The sequence below is a fragment of the Tenrec ecaudatus genome, chromosome 6, assembly GCF_050624435.1.
Source record: "Tenrec ecaudatus isolate mTenEca1 chromosome 6, mTenEca1.hap1, whole genome shotgun sequence".
In the NCBI taxonomy this organism is placed as follows: domain Eukaryota; kingdom Metazoa; phylum Chordata; class Mammalia; order Afrosoricida; family Tenrecidae; genus Tenrec; species Tenrec ecaudatus.
The window spans coordinates 61,662,708-61,683,383 of NC_134535.1; the positions used below are offsets into that span (position 1 = coordinate 61,662,708).

General features: G+C 45.4%; 1 protein-coding gene across 1 annotated transcript in view; it reads left to right on the plus strand.

The window, feature by feature from the left end:
* The first annotated feature begins 574 nt into the window (after positions 1-574).
* Positions 575-20,676, plus strand: part of CPM (carboxypeptidase M) — a 69,884-nt gene continuing 49,782 nt past the window's right edge. Inside the window, exon 1 of the mRNA XM_075551309.1 lies at positions 575-734. Within this exon, the coding sequence (XP_075407424.1) occupies positions 575-734 (160 nt within the window). The remainder of the gene's footprint in view (positions 735-20,676) is intronic.

Consider the following 20,676-nt stretch of genomic DNA (forward strand, 5'->3'; position numbering starts at 1 on the left):
AGCTCCAGGCCCGTCTCCCCGGACCGCCGCGTCTCAAGCCAGCGCAGCTCGGGAGACGGCTCGCGCAGGTGAGAAGTGGGCAGAGGCTCGGGGTTCGGCCCCGCCCGGAGGTGGGGGTGGAAGGCGGAGGGGTGTGTCGGGGTGGAGGAGAGGGTGGCCCTGCGGCTTCTGAGTGGGCCGCCTCCACGTCCGTCAGGCTGCAGGGGTGGGACCCTGGCGCGCCCGCCCCCTGGCCGGGCTATAATGCCTGGCCCTGCTGGGCAGCGGGCGGCCGGTGAGATGCGCGCCGGGGCCGGGGTGAGGCGCGGGGCGGGCGCAGCTGCTGCTGCTGTGGCTCCCGGGCGGCGGCGGCGGCGGCGGCGGCGGGACGGGGCGCGGGGGGCGGAGGAGAGGGGGTGCGCTGGAGCGGCGGTCCTCTCCATCGCCGGTTGCACGGCGGGCTCTCCAAGGTGTCTCCCAACTTTTCGGGCTTAGGAAGCCAGGAGCTTTGGAGCATCAGGAACCCCCGAGGCGGGCTGTCCCGCTCGCCCCATGCGTGCTCTGCTTGATTCTCGCTTTTATTCATCTCTAGAGCATGGACTTGGCGCGCCTCTGGGTAGGGCTGCTGCTGCCCTTGGTAGCTGCCCTGGATTTCAGCTACCACCACCAGGAAGCGATGGAAGCGTTTTTGAAGACGGTTGCTCAAAGCTACAGTTCGATCACTCACTTACACAGTATTGGGAAATCTGTGAAAGGTACGGCCCTTCCCATGCACACTGTCCCAATTCCTCCCTTCCATTCATTAAAGATGTCTGGGTCGCTTGTCCCCTCTCCACGCAGCTACTCTGCGGAGTCCCGGGCTGCTCCACCCGCGCTCCGTGGGGAAGTGGTGGTCCACTTTTGTTGGTTCCTTTGGCGGGGTGGGGTTGGGGGTAGTCGGAGGACCCTGGGTTTTAACACCTCCATTGTCATTCATTCGGTGCCAATGACTGTTTTTGCATTATTAGAGTTCTGTCTTTAGCGATCTGGGGAACATTGGTTACTTGGGGGCGGGGGTGTTGTTTGTATTTCCGTTCCTTTTCAAGGTACATTACCCCCCCCCCCCAAGGAAGGAAGTACGTGTATGCATCTCAAGTTTCCCTTTTTTGTTGACTTCTTTAAATATGACTCAGACAATGCGGATCATTTCTTCAAGTCTCTTGGATTTAAAATAGTACAGTTCTGTTGGTAAGCTTTCTATGGTATATAATTAGTCCTATGGTTTAAAGTTGTGTGTGTGTGTGTGTGTGTGTGTGTGGAGGAGGAGACTGATTCTAATATTTATGAAAGGGTTTTTTCATGTATCTATTTGGAGAAGACCACCTCCTCATGGTAAGAGAGAGACCTTAGACTGAGTGATTGTTACTGTGCTAGCATTCTTTCTACTACTTTCATCTAGATCATATATTTGCTTCAATGTTTCATTTAGAAATTGAATATATTAAGGAATGCTCATGATTGTGTACAGGGGATTTGAATCACAGACAAGTTAAATATTTTGGCCAAGATCATCCAGATGGTGAATTTCATAGCCAGGAATGAAACAAGCATTCACTTCACTTCCAGGCTTAGACAGTCTGGGGACAAGGCAACTAATTTTTTTCAAATCTTGCTATTTCTTAATCTTCTATTATTACATGGTTATACCAAAGAAGTTAGTAGAAAATTTAATGATTCAATCAAAAGGTTTGCAAAGTTTATTTGATGTGAAACCCAACTCTTTGTAAAATGTACTCAAAAACACCAACTCCCCCTTAGCATAGTTTCTGAGCCAATGGAGAGTCTCTTAATGACCAGATTTTAATTCACTTTCAAAGAAAATTATCCTAGTTTGAAAATTAAAGTTGTGTTCCTTAATATAAAAATTATGTGCAATGCAAAATAAAAACTCTGGGCTATACCTAAGCAGTGGTGCCAGAATTTCTCTATATTGTTCTATCATCCAAAACTACAGAGGTTGGATGTGTGAAAAATTGCATCCTGATTCAGCATATTTATTCAGCCTTTTGAAATAATTTTCCTTTGGGCTAGAGCAGAGCAATTAAAAACTAAGAATAGTAATTATGTTAATAAAGGAAATATACAACACAACTAGCTTGAATCATTGTTTAGTCATTCAAACCACAAGATGATGAGGATGTTGTTAATTTTATGTACCAAATAATTTGGTAAATTTTTTTTAAATGCTTTCAAAGACAAAGAGCTTATAAGAGAAAGTTGGGGACTCTCTTTCCTTATGGGTTCCAGCGATTCTGATCTACCCAGCATGTCAAGCCACATTAAGAATGAAAGTCAGGCGGCTTAATTTTTTAACTTGTGTGCACTCTTGTGGTTGGTTAAAGGATTGAGGGGTTATCATGTCAAAATCAAACCTGACATAGTGGTTAAATGTTTGTATTGAGTATATAGTTCTGAAAAATTACTGGGTGCAAGAAAAATCCAAGATCTGCCATTAGATTCCAAGTGGTAGGTTAAACTGTATACTATTAAGTGGCAGTTCGTTGCCAAAATAACACTGCACATTAGTGTGATACTAATCAGGAAATAGTGCTCCATCGCTAGTGCTCATTTCAGTAAGGGGGGAATTTGCCCTAGTCCTCTTGTAGGTACCCTGTTTCCCCGAAAATAAGACAGTGTCTTATGCTCATTTTTGGTCCCAAAGATGCGCTAGGTCTTATTTTCAGGGGATGTCTTATTTTTCCATGAAGAAGAATACAGTACGCATTTACTATTTATTGTTTTATTAAAAGAGACCTTGCACTTCCTGTCTGCTCTGCCTGAGCTGCAGCCACCAGTGAGCTGCTCGGCGGCGCCAGCCACTACAGTCAGGTCAGAGTCCAGAGTTACGGTAGTTTGGGGGGGGGCTTATTTTCAGGGAGGTCTTATTTTCAGGGGGTGCCTTATATTTCAGCGAGAGGCAAAACTATAAGTAGGTCTTATTTTGGGGGGGATGTCTTACTTTCAGGGAAACAGGGTAAGTTTGTTTGGCAACTTAGAAGTCACCATATGTAGTATTCCTTTTTCTATTACAAATGTGGGTCATTTTACCCAGAAAGGAAAATAATGTTCCTTTTGGGTCATATATTCTTTTAGTTTTTATAAATGCATATAACGCATATTTTTATTGTAATCGGAATTATAGCTACTGCATTGTTTTGCCATTTATATATTTTATCTTTTTCATTAGCATTATTCCATTACATATTTCCTTGAATTGACCAATATGTCAATATTTCATCATCTTGATCATGTGAATTTGCTTAGTCATTTAACTTGAGCTATCTATGTAGTTCTGACTGTCTCTTGTAGGAGAGCTTAGAGAGCTTAAATTCTAAGCACCCTGGTTTTCAAAAGGCTATGGATGGCAGTGACTGCCCCAAATCCATTTGCAGTGTCCCCAAATAGCTTAAGCCACCATTGAATTCTTTCTAATAACGAGAAAAGGATGCAAATAGTCTTGCCCTCAGGCAAAATGCCTCGGTGAGTGGATTGCCTCCACCCTGCTCTGGTCAGCCTAGAGAGGCAGTCTCTCAGGGGCTTGCATAGGTGTGTTCTTGAAGGAGGTCACCCTTTGGGAGACAGTACAGGGGGTGGTACAATCATGAGTCTCCTCCTGGCTGCCTTGGTTGAAGGCCCTGGACCAATCTTGTAAGTAAACTCCCTGCCTAACGATGTGTGTGTCCCAATCACACACTCATCTGGTTCCTGCTTCTGTCATCCCAATTATACTTATGATGTATCGATCTGCCACCAGCGATGCAATGGAACCATTTCCTGTGCCGCCCATTCACTATTTACCCAGCTTCCCACTCGTGAATACTCGGACGCCATCTGAACCTCATGCTAATGCCTCCCTCATCCGGATGATGTGTGTGTGTGTTGTCTTTTTCTTTTTTAACACTTAATAAATATTCTCCTTAAATTATATTTGAGATGAGGGTCTCTTTTGTACCATAAAACACTTATAAACAGTAATGCTACAAAATTACTGATAAATGTCATGAAAATAACTTCCATTCTGATTGGTGAAATGGTCCTTTCAATTTTTTTTCCTTTTCAAATTTTGAAACACATCAAAGTGGAGCATACATTTAACCTTCACTTAAACCAGCATCAATGGCTGGGGAGTAATTCCAACTGGCAAGCCCATCTCTGTCACAATAGAACTGTGTCCATAGCATTTACAATGGTTGGTTGGGGAGAAACAAATTGCCAGCACTTTCTTCGAAGGCATCACTGGGTAGCAAACTTAAACTTTTAATCTTCCAGTTAGCAGCATGTATACCACCCAGTGGCTTGACCATATCTTCATGAGCTTTCTGGAAGAAGGTGGTACTACCTGGTGACTTGCTAAGAGAAATCTCAAAATGAAACAAAACAAAAAAGAGCTGAATTGAAAATCAGAATAGGTAGAATGTTCATTTATTCATTCTTTCATCCAATTAAGAAAGCATCTACCTCTTTTAATCCCTAATATGTGGCACACAGCCAATGTCAATATCTGTTGAATGACTTGACTATTTGTTATTTGAAAGCCAAATGGGACAAAGATATATACGACTTTATTCCCTGCCTTCAGGGTGGTCACCTTTCAAATACAAATGTATTTACTGTGGCTTTCCCAGCCTAGTTACTGTGTGCCTACCAACCCCAAATGAGTTCTGAGGCATTTAAAAGGACAATTCCGACTGTCTCTGTTTTAAGAATCTTCTTTTAGCTTGACTTCCTGCTAAATTTAACCTTTAGTTTTACCTAAGTAGGGAATGTTGCAAAGGGAAAGGGATATTTGAAAATAATGATATCTATTGTGATTTGTTTTATGTGTACTAGGTACTTTGATAGGAGCCCTGCTGTTATAATGGGTTATGTGTTAGGCTGCTTTCTCCAAGGTCAGCAGTTCAAAACCACCAGCTGCTCTGTGGGAGAAAAATGAGGCCCAGCTATCACAAAGAATAGTATCTGGGGTCTTAAAGGCTTGTCCTAAAAGAAGCTGCCATCTAAGTGAGAAGTCAGCTAAGTGCGTACAGAAGGAGCTCTCCAGCCGGTATGATCCAGGGATTGTAAAAAATAAAATCCAAGATCACAGGAAGGACTTGCATTTGAGCTCATATTCTGAGCAAGATGGTTTGCAGAAGGCAAACATGATCACAGTGAGAGTCCTCACTCATAAAACCACCATTGAATTCCTTCAGACCATTAACCAGGGATGTGAATTTTGCCCCCAGGAAGTCTACTTTGGGAAGTGTATTACTGCAGATATGTTTACATTAATATTTAACATTATCATTTGTCTTCCCTTTTGACCCATCATTAATTTGTTTGACTTTCTGTTATCTTCTGCTTTCTCTTAGGTTGAGGTTTTTCTGTTTCCTTTTATATTCTCCCACCCCACTTCCAGGATAGAGACAGCAACTAGATTAATAGTTCCTTAGGGATATGGCAGGGGAGAAAATAAAAGCCAGGAAGTTCCATTTGTCCTATAGGGTTCTATGAGTTAGAATCAACCCGATGGCGATGAGCACGTGAGAGGCGCTTTAATCCTTTACTTCAAGCTCAGCCACTCAGAATAGACATTTTCCCAATTTACCAAACAAGCCAAGTGAGTCATTAAATAGATTAAATAATTTTCCAACTATCACAAAATGAGTAAGTATGAGAGGAAACCTTCAGACCCATTTCTAAAGCAGTTAGATGTCTTCTTCCTGGAAAAGCAGTGGGAAATGGAGAGGGATGAAGACCATTGACCAGGGATGTGAATTTTGCCCCCAGAGTGCTTTGGAAAGTGTATTCCTGAGGGACTCAGCCGAGGGCTTTAGACCTGGTTTGGACACATTTGATCTGAAAGCGTAGCTTCTGCCAGGACCTGGAGCTGTGCTATCGGAGACAGTTGCCACTAGCCACACGTGCTTGCTGAACACAACACTTGAAATGGACGAGACTAAACTGAGATGTGCTCAAAGTGACTTGAAGACTTAGTACAACAATAGGCAGGAAAAGGAAAGCGTTCCCTTAATACTGATTGTATATTGACTGCCTGTTGAAATGTTAACACTTCGGAAATGTTAGATTAAATGAAACACATTTTCAAATTAATTAATTTTAAGTTAATTGTAAAAAAATACACCAAAACTTTTGTTCCTGGGGCTGCTGTTGGTTTTCATTGCCCCGAGTCACTTCCAACCCATGATGTCCCGTGTGTGCAGAGTGGAACTAACTTCTCTCAGGGTCTCACGGTTGGGACCGTTCCAAAGCAGAACAGCAGGCCTGTCTGTCTTCTGAGGGGGCTGTCTTCGGGCCCACTCTAAATTCCATGTATGTATGAGTCACGTGGTATTTTTATGAGACTGTCCTGAGCTAGGGAATAATCTTTTTAGGAGTTATTTCTTTTCTCTTTTCTGAATGCAAAAGGAATCCGAGTACATTTAGAAATGTTAGCAGATACAACAAAGTAGCAAGAAGAACACGAAAGTTTCATGTTCCAGAGGAAACCGTTAGTAGACGGGATTGACACACTGGCTGGTGCTGTTTCTCCAGCGAACCAGCTCTCTTGCTTGCTTGCCTGCCTGTGCATATTCTGAAGTTTATCTCTAACGCCTGGTGAGTGTCCTCTCAGAGTAGGCTTGCTTGCTGGCTGGATATTGAGTTTGTTTCCAACTTCTCCTGGTATGAACAGTGCCGAGGGCAACATCCTTGTAGCTGACATGACTATGTTGTCAGAGCACAAGCTTTGGAATCATAGGGTCTAACTCGTGTGCACGCCTGTGTTGGGTGAAAAGGGGCTTTCATGGTCATATTTTAGATTCTCTGCTTTGTAGCTGAGTGGCCCTGGTCTTTAGAATGAGGCCTGGCTCACAGTGTTACATAAATGCTACCATTCATTAGAGATACATTTTCAAAAGGGATTTGATACATAAAACCAAACTGCCTCTGACAATGATAATATGGATATGCCAACACATGAGATGTATGTTAACCATACACTCTCCTACTAACATGTGGTGGTCATACATCGATCCTGAGATTCCTGGCATGAAAGGTCAGTGGGATGATTCTATTGTTCTGCTTCAAGTACAAAGGAGAATTTCTTTCTTGCACGGCTTTCTCCAAGAACTCTTACTTTCATATATTTATTCAATGGGTATTTATTGAGTCCTCTGCCCGGAAGGAGTCGTCACACCATTTCAAGTGCTCAGAAATCTCCCTAGATTGGGTTTAGGTTTCTCTCTGCCCGTGTGCTGTGTTCACATCCGCAGACCTTTCACGGGGCTGCCCTGGGCTCGGTGGGTTTGAGCTGGCCCTTTGGCTTTGGAAGAGAACATTGTTTATATAAAATGTTGCCACAACACTTGCTTTTCTGTCACATTCGGCTCAATACCTAAGTGTGATAGAAAAGCCAGTTTGCTTGAGACTCTGTAATGTCAGCAGATTAATGATTAAAGATCCAGAAAGCTACTAAGATCTAGGAAGGTCAGCGATCATCCATATGCTTGTGATTGAAGGTCATGTTGTGTACCAAGCCTTTCCTCCACTCCAGCTTAAAATGCAAAGTCCCTTTGCAACATCGAACTGATATCAGCCGTATTGTTTAACTATTCCATTTCATAAAGACATTGCCTTTTTTTTTCTAGCGAGGAAACAGTTTAGATTTCTGCTATATCTGTGGAATGCAAATTTTAAAGAGGAAATTGAGACAGACTGTGCAAAAATTGACATCGCATTTTCTCTGCTTCTTAGAGCTGATAACTTCTCAAATGTAGCTAAGCAGCAATGCTGTAGGAGTCAGTGACACTGGATCTTTTTTCCTCTCACCATCATGACACTCAACTTGAGTCTTACTACTTGACTGGCACTTTACATATATGTTGCACTACATCATCCGAACACACGAGTATGCACATGAGCCCCTATTTCGATGTGAAGGATTAAGATTAAATGAAGTGTCCCTAGCTAATAAGTGACGGAGAGGTTACCGCCAGCAGTGTCTGATAGCAAAGACTGAACCTAAGCCTCTTTGCTCTAAGGAAAAACCTCGTGCCACAATCCTCCTCCTCGAATCATCCAAGTAAACTCTGACCACTTGATCCTGCTGGCCACTTGATCCCATCACTGCTGGCCACTTGATCCCACCTTGAAGCGGCCACGGGAGGCAGAGAAGAACCGCTCCACCGGGTTTCTGAGACTAATGATTATGGAAGCCAGCTGGGTTGCCTTTTCCTGGTGAGTGGCTGGTGGGTTTGAACCATCAATCTTTCATTTTGCACCCAAGTGCTTAATCCACAGTGCCACCAGCAATCCTTTTTGCCCAAGGAAAAACTAGATTCACTGCCATCAAGTCAACTCTGACTCATAGCCACTCTATAAGCCAGAGTAGAGCTGCCCCTGTGGGTTTCTGAGATTTGATTAATTCCGTGTTTCCCAACATGGGCGATACCACCTCCTACGGGGTGCAGTCCCGAGGGGTTGCAAACGCAGGAAATACCTACACTTGATAGGGTATGAATGGGCATCTGCTCGATGACAGTAAGGCTTTGTTTGGTTTGGTTTACACCTCATCCTGGGCGACTGTCTATAGTAAAAAAAAAGGTTTTACTTACCAAGGGCCCTGGCAGCATAGTAGGTTACATGCTGGGCTGTCAACCCCAAGGTCAGTAGTTTGAAACTACCAGCCACTCAGCAGGAGAAAGCTTTCTGTTCCCATAGAGAGTTCAAGTCTTGGAAACCCAGTAGAGCAGTTGTACCTTATTCTATAGGGTCGCTGTCAGTTGGAATTGACTTGATGGCAGTGAGTTTGGTTGTTGGAGGGGGTGGCTGAGTACATTTTTTTTTTCCTGAAAAGGGTAGGCTAATGAAGTGTGGCACCTGTCTCTCCTGGTGAGGTCTTCCCACTCAATGCGCAGCCCCCTATGCCACCAGGAGGCCTTTCATCTGGGGCAGATCTCTATAAAATACTTGTCATGTGCTGGGTCATTTTCCAGTAGCCACCGTTTCATCCAAAGGAGTTTGAATTCAATCTTTTGTTGTAGTGTTAGATTTTTTTTTCTTCTTGTATATCAAAACTTTGTGAGGCAAAAGAAGAAGGCTGGGATTCTGGTTTTGCACATTTATGAAACACCCATCACCCACCAAACTGCCATCTTCTGGGGATTTGGAATACTGGCTTTCATCAAGAGCAGTACTGCCCCCTAGGGGGAGTTTCCGGAATGGGACTCTGTCCACATCGTAAGAGACTTCTTTTGAAAGGGAAAGGTTTAGTGGGCTGTAAGGAAGTTAACCGCCAGCAATGCATGGAATAACTCCAAACTCACTGCTATAGACTCGGTACCAACTGATAGCAACATTATATTGGGCTAACTGCCCTTGTGAGTTTCCGAGACGATAACTCTTTTTTTTAGTTTTTTACCTAACAATTTTATTGACAAGTAACTTACATGTCACATAATTCAATAGTTCAGTCTTATCAAGGAGAATTGTACAATCGCCCCCAATTTTTTCAGAACATCTCCCCCACCCAAGGTTAAATCACCTCCAAGATGATTGTGCAATCACAATCCATTCTAGTGCTCCCTCCCCCTCCCGTCTTCACCCTTTACTCCCAAGATCCCATTACCCTCCCGCTCAACACCCCCCCACCCCTACCCCGCATTCCCACTTGATTCAGTTCTCATTAGCATCCATTCCTCCTGTGCCTCAAGGCTGGGAGACCCAGCAGAAAACAATCAAAAACAAAATCACACTAAGGTGTTAAGGCTAAAAACATAATATTATACAGACAAAGATACAAATAATGTATACTAAGGGACAGGCCCCCAACATTCAAAAAGCCAGGGGATAATTGCACCCAGAACAAATTCAGATCGCATCCACAACCACTCGATGTACTTAGTGAGTAAGCAAATTCACCCACTGCTGCCCAGTCAGTTTCAACTCACCATAGGGAAGAGTAGAACAGCCCCATAGATTTTCCAAGGCTGCAGATCTTTACAGACGCAACTGCCCTGAAGTCTCTGCAGCTGGTGGGTTTGAACCATTGACATTCTAGTTAACAGCCAAGCACTTAACTACTGCCCCGCATTTTATGATGAACCCTCATTTCCTCGGTGCCATTGAGCTGAATCCGACTCATAGCGACCTTATAGGACAAGGTAGGACTTCTGGAGTTTCTGAGGCTGTCAATCTTCATGGGACTCGACAGGCCCAGCTTTCTCCTGTGGAGTGCCTGGTGATTTTGAACTGCTGACCTCGTAGTTAGCCGAATGTGTAACCTTTTACATCCCTAGTTAATTCCGCTTATATCTCCTTGATAGCCAGTTTGAACGTTTTATTGATCTTTTTGAAATTATGTATGCACATGTGTCTTACGCTATTAATTTAAGGCCAGCGTCGTACCTAAGGAGTCACAAAAGTTTGGACGTAGAAATAGACGTTGTCGGATAGAGTCAAGCTTCCCAGCTAAAGAGAGCGGAAGATGAGGAATCAATTCCGTAGCGAGTGTTCTGAAGAGCTTCGTTTCTGTTGGTTATCAGTGAACACGTGTCTGGAGATAACCCTGGTTGGCAGCTGGGTCCAGAGTTGCCCTGTAGTGTCTTTTCAGGTTGGTGTATGTCGAATGTCCATTCTCCACGAGTACTGCATAGGAAAGCCAGGGGCAAAGAATCTGGAAGGGAAATTTAGCCAAGAAAACAGATTGTATCAAACACCCAAGGAGGAGACCTTCCTGTCTAGTGATTCAAAGCAATGACATTCCTCCTCCTTCCGCGGCAATTAAATGTGAAATGTGGTCGTTTGCGTAAAGTTTAGTAAGTCCTCATCTGCGTTTGTTTTCAAATAAAGCAGACACAGGGACACATTGGAACTCTTTATTGGGGGTTTCACTTTGCTTGTTTGTTTGTCCCCCCAACCCTTTCTCTTTGTTTTCTGAGAGTGGTTGCCTGGCAGTTGTTTGAAAAGAAACGTGTCAGCTCGGTGTCCCTGCCCACCACAGACCTCTGTCATGCTCAAGTGGGGGCTTCGTCTCCATTGGCATCAAAGGCTAGGCAAATGAGCGGCCTTCGAACTAGAATCACAGAGGGAGAGCTGCTTTCCCTTAGGGGGATAAAAGCTTTCCTTCAAGTGGGAGTGTGAACCATCCTGTGAGTGGTGTGCCTTCGAAGGGCTGGTGCCTCTGGTTGTTTGCATAAAGAACTTTCTGTTCGCTGCTGATCCAGTTGCTCACATGGATAGGAATCTCTGCGGAGACTAGAACATTTAAGGAGCCCGCCTGAAGTAAGAAGGACTGACACAGCCATCCCCGCATTTGACCAAGCCGCCGTTCCTCAAAATGCGCATGCGCATGTGCAAGTGCAGCGGTGAAAGAGCCCTTCACAATTTTAAAGCAAGACCCTTCATCCATGGATTTTGTTAATAGCCATGAACTTGAACTGAGTTCAACATGTTGCCTTCCCCAGAAGCCCACCTCCTGACCCAGAGTTGGAATCTCCTCATGCTTCTGTCTCTGACTACCTTCTGGTAGCTCGAGCGTGTTGCCCCTACAAAATATACATACTGTAGAATGGACTTTTCCATATGGTCCTATATGTTTAGTATAGAAAAACCTGGCCTATGATAGGATGTATGTTGTCTAATGTAGAACACAGTAGCACATTATGCTTTATTATGCTGATCGCTTTCTGTGTAGTGTAGAGAAGCCTATGGGTAGGATGTCTGGTGGCTTAGTGGATGACAAGTTGGGCTGCTGACCACGAGGTCAAGCGTTTGAAGCCCTCATCTTCCCTCTGAAGAAAGATGAGGCTTTCTGCTCTCTTCCGGGTCGACAGTCTCGGAAACGCACGGAGGCAGTTCTGCTCCATTCCGCCGGGTGAGCATGCGCCAGAATCGCCTCGATAGCCGTGAATTTGCTTTTGCGCTGTTCTTGAATCAGTTCTGACTGTGGTGAGCCCAGAGTGAGGGCTTGCAGAGGGTCTTTCAGAAGCAGAGCACCAGGCCTGGCTGCTGAGGCACCTCCGTGTGGTGTGGCTGGTGGTTGAGCCCGGAGCCATTTGTGCCATCCAGAGTCTAGTATTATGACTACAGTGTTTTAAAATGAAAATGTAAAAAGCAGTAGCTGTGAGGTACATGTAGATTGACAGCGACCCCTGTGTGTCAGGGGAGAACTGCTCCTCGGATTTCCAGTGGATGGTAGCTCACTGTGTCTTCCAAGCTGCCTCTGGGTAGACTCGAACTACCCACCTTTGGGTTAGCAGTCAGGCCCACTTACCATTTGTACTACCCAGCAGCTCCTACTGAAGTCTAGGAACACATCCAGTACATATCCTTTTATATTTATTTTGTATAGTGCGTGTGTGTATTGTATGTAAGTAGGTCTGTTCAGAAACTTTCTTGCCACAACCTTTTTTTACCCCATGAATTTCATGGTAAGTAATATGATAACCTGGAGAGAGAGAGAGTTAGAGAACCCCATTATGGCACCGATCAAGATAAGTCACTGGAATGTAGGAGGAAGAAGCCCCAGGGAAGGTAGTGTCTTTTAGGTAATAAAGGACTTAATAGAATTATTCACCCAAGAGCCTAAAGCCGTTCCCTCCTGTCCTCCCCCAAACACTGACCTACCTTGTAGTAACAGCAAAGAGAGTAATGCACGAGGTGCCCTCCTGCCCTCCATTAAAAATACAAGAGTTCTAAGTAAATATCCGTGTTGTTATTTAAACAGCCCTGGGACTATTTCTAGTGTCTATTTAAAAGAGAGAACTACAACACGCACACACAAGGGGAAGTCTTTTGTCCCCCACGGTTTCTGATTCCCCCACCACACCCAATTTTGAGGATTAAAAAAAATTACCCTTCCATACTTAGGAATGCTGTACAAATTAATACACAGGCAGCCAACATGCTTCTTTATTCTGGCTGTAGGCAGATTTGGGCAACACACGAGCAGATGGGGTGTTGCAGGTATCTTGGTTTTAACCTGTAGCCTTGTTCGATAGTCATTCCCGTGCCCATGTGGTAAAGGCAGGTTATTCGATCTGGTGGAAGGGTCGACCTCTGAAGACACAGTTGTTTAACCTGGGGCAGTTCCACGGGAGTTTATTTCCCTATTATTTTTTTATTGAGAAAGATTTGCTTACACTTCTAATGTCACATATGCAGAGAGTTCCGGTTCAGATTCTTAAAAAGCTGGGCCAGTGAGGGAGACCTTGTATCTGTTCCTCCCAGGAACTCAGATGAGTCATCTTCCCATGACACAGGTAGATGGACCGAGGTGCTTTGCCCTGTGGGCGGTTTGCTCAGCTCGTTTCCGGTTCTGAAGTTTTGGGGGACTTGGCTAACTTTGGAGTTTGAGGAACACGTACTTCCCGATGTACAAAGTGTGTCTCAGTCTCCTTAGCATCTCAGCTGATTGCAGAGACCTTTGAACTTCATGAACGCTGGGAACTCTTCGGTCCTCTTGCTTGGAAGTAAACAGGAGTCTCTGCCAGGAACTGTCTGAGGCTCGGGATGCAACAGTGAGCAAACAAGTTCTCTGTTCTGATGTTTCTTACACATGCTAGTGGGAGGAAGGGCCAAGCAAAACACAGGCCAAGTAGAGGTTTTGGTCATGGCTATGGGGTAAATAAATGGAGTCCCTGGGGGGCACCAATAATTAAGAGCTCAAGTACTTGACAGTTTGAACCTTACTACGCCAAGGTGTCTCAGAAGAAAGCCTTGCAATTGGCTCCCCAAAGGTCACAGTCGTGAAAACCCTATGATCAGTTCTCTGGAACACCCATTGGGTCACCATGAGTCGGAGCCAACTTTTCCTATTTTTATGATGCAAATAAACCTCAGTGTAATGGAGACTAACAATTATCCTAGCACATGTGTGGTCTGTGAGCGAAGGGAACTTAGGAGCTGACCATCAACTTGGCACCCGACTCCTGGTGACTAGTTTTCTTCGGCCAGTTTTCAGAAGTAGCATCCCAGACCTTTCTTCCTAGTCCCTCTTAGTCTGGAAGCAACACTGAGAGCTATGCAACAGCACAGTCACCTGCAAGCTTCCACTGGCGGGCCTCGCAGAGAGGCACTAAATGGGCATGGTTAAAGGTCTGGACGCGAGCATGTTGACCGCAGGAACGAGGAAGTTCAATGTGACTGGAGGAGAAAGTGAGGGGAAGAAATGGGGCAGCAAGGTGAGCGGGTGCTGGATCACACAGGGCCCCGAAGATCACGTTTAAGAGCTTAAGACATCCTCCTAGGACTTCATGCTTGAACAGATGAGCAGGAATTGTTACCTTGGTTGAAATGTTTCTAGCAATTGTATCCTTCATTTTGATTTAGAATAGAGATGTTTCTCCCCCCCCCCCCCCAAGAAATATGGAAGGACAGTCTTTCTGAATAAATTTTTTTTTAAATCACTGAAGAAAATACAAATGCATTAGGGTAAATTACCATCAACAAAATCTGATATTAGGTGTCAGAGATTAAGAGTTTCAAAGGACTTGTGGTGCAAAGAATAGTTTTTTATATTAAAATACCTTAATTGGATCGTGTTCACTTCTCCATCAAAGATCATTTTCTTTTGCCCATGAAGTTTACTGGGGTCGTTTTATTAGTGTAGCACACAGACGCGCCTTTTCCTTCTGCGTTCAAAGAGCATACCGTGGAGAATGTTGTTTTGTTTTGTTTTGTTTTTATCCGTCAGAACGGTTAGCAAATTCATGCTGCCCGAGTTAGGTAGAACTGAGGCCATGTTTATCCCAGCAGAGACGCCAGAGTAACACGGGGCAGGTGCTTTGGATTTCTAATGCATTTTGGAGAGTGATGGGTACTTAGAGTTCCATTGCTCTTTTTGAGGGGTGCCGTGTTGGAAAGGAACTGGATCTGTCAGATGAGGAAAGGTGCAAAAAGAGCCAGAGACATGCCCTACACGCTGGTAATGTGCCAGGCCTTGGGGTGCGCCCTTGACCAATTTCCATCGCTTAAGCGATGGAAACACTCTGGGAGAGAATACTTCTGTTCTCTCCTTTTACGGACGAGAGCAATAGAGATTACAGATGAAAAAAATGTATATCTTGATAACTGAGAGGGGGGAAGCATTCTCCCAATCTACTTTTAGTAATTGATGTGTGTCTTTAGTCAGCAAATATATGTACCAGAACCTACGGCGTGGGATGCAAACAAGAACAAGACCTGGCTCTAGCTTCCCTTTCTGGAATGGCTTCCCACCCAATCTCCATAACCGGGAAAGCCCTGGCAGAGGCCGGGGCCTTGAGCCGTGGGCTTGGGAAAGTTGAGACCGCCCGTCAGGGGAGCTGATGTTTGAACAGTGTTGAATGCTATCGAGCAGGTGAGGGGACAGGAGTCCAGGGAAAGTGAACCTTAAAAGGCAGCAAACACATGACTTGCTTCTAAGAAGCGGCTTCAGAAAGCTCGTGGAGAAATCCCATCATCTTTTCCTTCCATTTGTCCACGAACTTTTGGAGGCCCCTCATAAAGTTAAGTGCCTTTGGGGAGCTGCGGGCTTGAGCGGCAGGACCCACAGAGCCTGTGTGCGAAGGAGCTGCAAGTTTCAGATCAAGAGTGAAGGCCTGATTGCCACTTCTGAAAGGAGCTTAGCGATCAAGTTCTTGGTCTGCGCATCCCGGACAGCCCAGCACTTTAGAACATTTTGGTCATTATGAGGTTTGGTGATGTGTTTTGTTTTGTTTTTTGAGAGATTGTTCAAACAACAGTGATAAATAGGAAAAATATTCTGACTCAATGTAACTTTTCACTAAAAGTGGAAAAATGGCAATATTTATAGCCCCGTGGGAACTGCACTTCCATAGGACATTCTGTTCTCTGTCCTTGGGAAAATATGTTTAAAACTGTGTGTTTTGGGAGGGGGAGACTGTGGATAGCAATGAAAGATACAGATTGTTGAGTGCTTACTAGGTTCTAGCTACTTTTATGTTGTTTTTTAAATCCATAACTATTTCTGAGAATTAGATTCTGTTTTACTCTCTCTTTCTCTCTCTGGCTGTTTTTGTTTTGAACAATTTCACAGACCTGCGTTCCTAAGAGTTGGGCAGCCATGCCCATAGTCAACCCCAGGACATTTCTTCTTCTTTGTACTCCTGGTTGTTAGGTCCCCGTCTCCTGCCAGCCTCCCCGGCCATGTCCCTTTGGCTCTGCGGCGCCACTTGTCTCTATAGGTGTACTTAGTCTGGGATTCATATATAGGAAACCATACGAAATGAAGACTACAAACAAATGGCCCATCAACAATGGCCCACGGAGACAAAGGAAAAACCTTGATTGATAACAAAGCAGAAAATATTAAAAACTGGGGCAAATTATACATTGGGCTAAGAGGGAGATCACAATTTGCCCTAACTATAGCTGCAGTAATCCACCCTGTAATGTTCTCTTGTCCATAGTCGGAGTGGATTCATCAGAAGCTTGATCAGCACTGGGGAACCTGCAAATGGGTTTGGGCTTTCACTGTATCCTCAGGGCCATGTGATTCTATTCTGACCCAGATGGGGCAGAACTGATTTGAGGGCATCTGGGTGGGGGTTGTTTTCATGCCCATTTTGAAAATGGGAAACTGTGAAGTTCAAGAGGAGAAAATTAGTTGCCTGAGGCAATCCAAACCTAGGTCTCTCCGGATTCAATGTTCCGGTTCTCTCAAGCTTTCCAATGGGTCTCGGGGACTTAGAGCAGTGGCTCTCCACTTTCCTAACACCACAACCCTTAGTCCCTCAAGTTGTAGTGACCCCCAACCATAAAATTATTTCCGTTGATACTTCAGAATGGTCATTCTGCTACTGTTATGAATCATAATGTAAATATCTGAGAGGCAGGATGTATTTTCATTGTTACAAATTGAACATCATTAAAGCATAGTGATTAATCACAAATACAATATGTAATTCTATATTGTGAAATATTTATTTCTAATTACAGATAAATGAACTTTTGTCTTGAAGCATACGCCAGGTGCTTGTATGTGGGCATGTCTGCATGTGGGCAAACTCACCTGGAGACGGATAGAGGAGCGGTGGCTCGGTTCCTAAAACCATCGGGAAATACGTGTTTTCCGATGGTCTTAGGCTACCCCTGTGAAAGGGTCATTCGACCCCCCCCCCCCCCCGCTAAGGGGTCGCGACCCACAGGTTGAGAACTGCCGACTTAGAGGGTCTGTAGAGGTGGCTTGAACAACCTCAGCAGATAAGAAGACCGGGGACAGCTTAGAGCCCCATTTCAGAAGCCAAAACAGCTCAGCTGTAACTGTTTCACATAAGGTTGTCACGTACGATGATGTCAGAATAAAGGTTCCATTGTCAGAGGGAGGTAAGGCCCTCCCTTGGGTGGCACAGATGGTTGGACATCAGCTGCTAACCTAGAGGCTGGTGATTGCAACCCCACCCCCATCCCCAGCAACCCTGTTGAATAAATCTACCCAAACCGATGGCCACCAAGTCAATTCCAACTCATAGCAACCCTCTAGAGAGGGAGGGTCTCCAAGGCTGTAACACTTTATGGGAGCAGATCAACTTGCCTCGAGTGGAGCACGTGGGGAGCTTGCCCCCTGCATCTTGCACTTACCAGTCCAACAGTTACCCCTCAGTGCCTACAGGGGTCTTTCTGTGGGAGTAAATGCCTGGCAGATTGTCTCCAGAAGGCTTGTAGCCAGGGAAATTCCATGGAGCACGCAGGGTCACCATGAGCCAGAATTGATTGGACCCCAATAGGTTGTCAGAGTGGGGGTGGCACAGAAGCAATTGTCTTGACCATGATGCCATCATTGGTATAACCTGAAGATGAGGCCATAAGCAAGAGAAAGGACCAGTCTCCAAAGGATATCCCACCCCACTCGGGGGACTGTGGTGGGGGATTCAGAGGCCTCTGAAGCAGGTTGAAATAACGAGCATATTTGGTAGAAAGCATTGAATATGTTCTGTATAGCAAACCAAATGACAGGAGCTCCGATTAAAAATAGGCTATCTTCATCTGTCTCCTATTTGCTGGGTTAGACCAAAGATCCCACTCCACCCTCTCGACTCTCAAATCTTGAATATGCTCTGTACAGACAGGGTCTCGGAATAGCTCAAAATGCTCAGAAACACCTGCCCCCCGATGGGTGTGGGCTCCGTCGATGGACAAGGTGGGAGGAGAAGGTGTGACACAGAGAGGGCAGGAGTGGCCATCAGGAGGGAACGACAGTGCACCAGTCAAGAAGTCTGATGAGTAAGACGGTCCACTCAGACTCCTGGGTGTCTGATGACAGTACAGGGAGCTGTGGAGCCGGTCAGAGGCCAGCCTCAGCTCTTCCTGGGCATACTGGGAATGAGGTGGCCACAGCAGGCAGTCGCCATGTCATTCCACGTCCCAGCCTCACCACTGTGGTCACTTTCCAGAGGAAGAAAGCTTTTGTTCGCGTGCTGGAAATGGAAATAGAACTGAATTAAGGTGGGGAAACAAAAGGACTCTTTTACGTTGTGTAGATGCATGGCATGCAAGGCTGACAAAGCCACTGAGGCCTGCTTCATCAAGCAATGCAGACTGTATTCCCTATAGGCAGGTTGGACTCCCCGATAAGATCAGCCGGCCTTCTAGGTACAGCTGACAACTGTCTTTCTCCCAAGCCCAGAACACTTTTCTATAGAACTGAAGCCTTTCAAATGTACAATCCATGACAGGGATGGAGTGCCCGCTCCTGCCTCTGCGGGCATGTTAGCAGCTGGTGCAAATGAATATATGAACTGGTGAGAAATCATTCCTCCCTGGGGTGAAAACTCTCGGGAAAGAGTATAATTAACTCCATGAGCTGGAGTGCTGCCTAGTGTCTGAAGCTTTGGGGTTCCCAAATAGATGAGGCTCATGGAAGCCAGGGAATACAGAATACCTTCTAGTCTTGCAGTCCCACTTCTTCTACAGCCTTTGTAACAAGTCAGCATCTGGGAGTCATTTGAAACATAGATTTGTAAGTTAGGGGGCTGGGTAGCGTGTTTGGCCCCAAACCAAAAATCTTAATTAAAAAAACAAACAAACTTGGATTGTGATCAGAGTTGGACGAGTCCCCAATAAAATAAAAACGTGTCAGAAAGAGGTCTTTGGATTCAGGTGTTGAGGGAGGGAAATGACCACGCTATTCCCCGCACTGCTGTGCACTTGTTTCCTCTCTTGCAAAATGGAAGTAATAGTACCTGCCTCATAAGTAACACGCCCTGGTGCCACGGTGGTTACACACCCAGCTGCTAAACACAAGCCTGGCAGTTTGAACCACCAGCCGCTCCGGGGAGGAGATGGCAGTCCTTGGTGACAGCCTTGGGAACTCAGCAGGTCAGTTCTTCCCAGCCCCCACAACTTACAGATCTGTGCTTCAAATGACTGCCAGATGCTGACTTGTTACAAAGGCTGTAGAAGAAGTGGGACTGCAAGACTAGAAGGTATTATTATTCTATGTCTCTGTGATTCCTCCGAGCCTCGTATATTTGGGAACCCCAAAGCTCACAGAGCTGCCTTCACATACTGGGCAGCACTCTATCTGGTGGATTTATATTCTTCCCCGAGGGTTTGCACCCACGGGGGGAAGGACTTCTCACTAGATCATGTCTACCTTTACACTCGCTCACAGGGCGTCCCAGAGGGTGGCTATGAGTTGAAGCCAACTCAATAGCTCTTCTATAAATTGTGATATTGGCCAGCGTCCCAGGGCAGTGTGGACACACTTTGGTGCTTAGCGTCTTGACTATGGGGCACGAGGCTAGGCAGCCTCTATGACTGAGCACAACACCCTGTGAAAGAAATGCAGAGTACAGCTTTCAAGATGGACTTGGCAGTGGCTAAGAAACTTGCCAAAGGCCACAGAGCAAGTTTCTGGCAGACTGGGCCCACGAGCACCAAGCCCAATTGTGAGGCTCCTGCCACAGCTACAGGTTTAGGCGGGCCTCTTCCCTGCCCTCGAGTGCCAGCCTGCCTCGTTGTCACATGAGTCATGTCAGTCAGGTCAGCCTCCACTTTTCAGGACAGGAAGGTGGGAGGCCATAAAGCTGGGTGACTTGCCAGAGGTCACCCCTAATTTGGCTGTGAAGCCCAGAGTGAGAAACCAGAGCTAGTATCTGGTTGGGTTTTTTACTACTTCATAATGTCTCTCTGTGCCCAGTACTTACCTCACTGTGCCACTAGGTACACCTAGATACTGACAATACTCTTTAAAAATACACATCATTTACACATGTGAGTATATACATTTCCCAATATTTGAGCCAGCACTAAGTTTTGACCAATACAATCGATTTTTTTAAATTTCCATTTTAATACACTTTTTTTCTGATCACAAATCAGAATGAGCTTGTTTTTACATTTAATATTGAGCCAGATGACATACATACTAGCAAACCAACAGAAATACCAGCCCTCAGGGAACCTGACATTCAACGTTTACCCACTGCTTACAACAGCTGATGGCGTAGTGTGTGCTCTGGCCTGCTCACTACTGGTTCAGCAGTTCGAACCCACCAGCTGCCTCACAGGAGAAAATGAGGCTTTCTGCCCCATGAAGATTTACAGCCTCAGAACCCACCGGGCACTTCTGCTCTGCTATGGAGTTAGACTCATGGCCAGGAGTTTGTTTTGTTTGGGGTTAGTTCCCTCGTCACCTGCCTGCCTATTTACTTCCCTGTAGGGCTTCTTAGATCA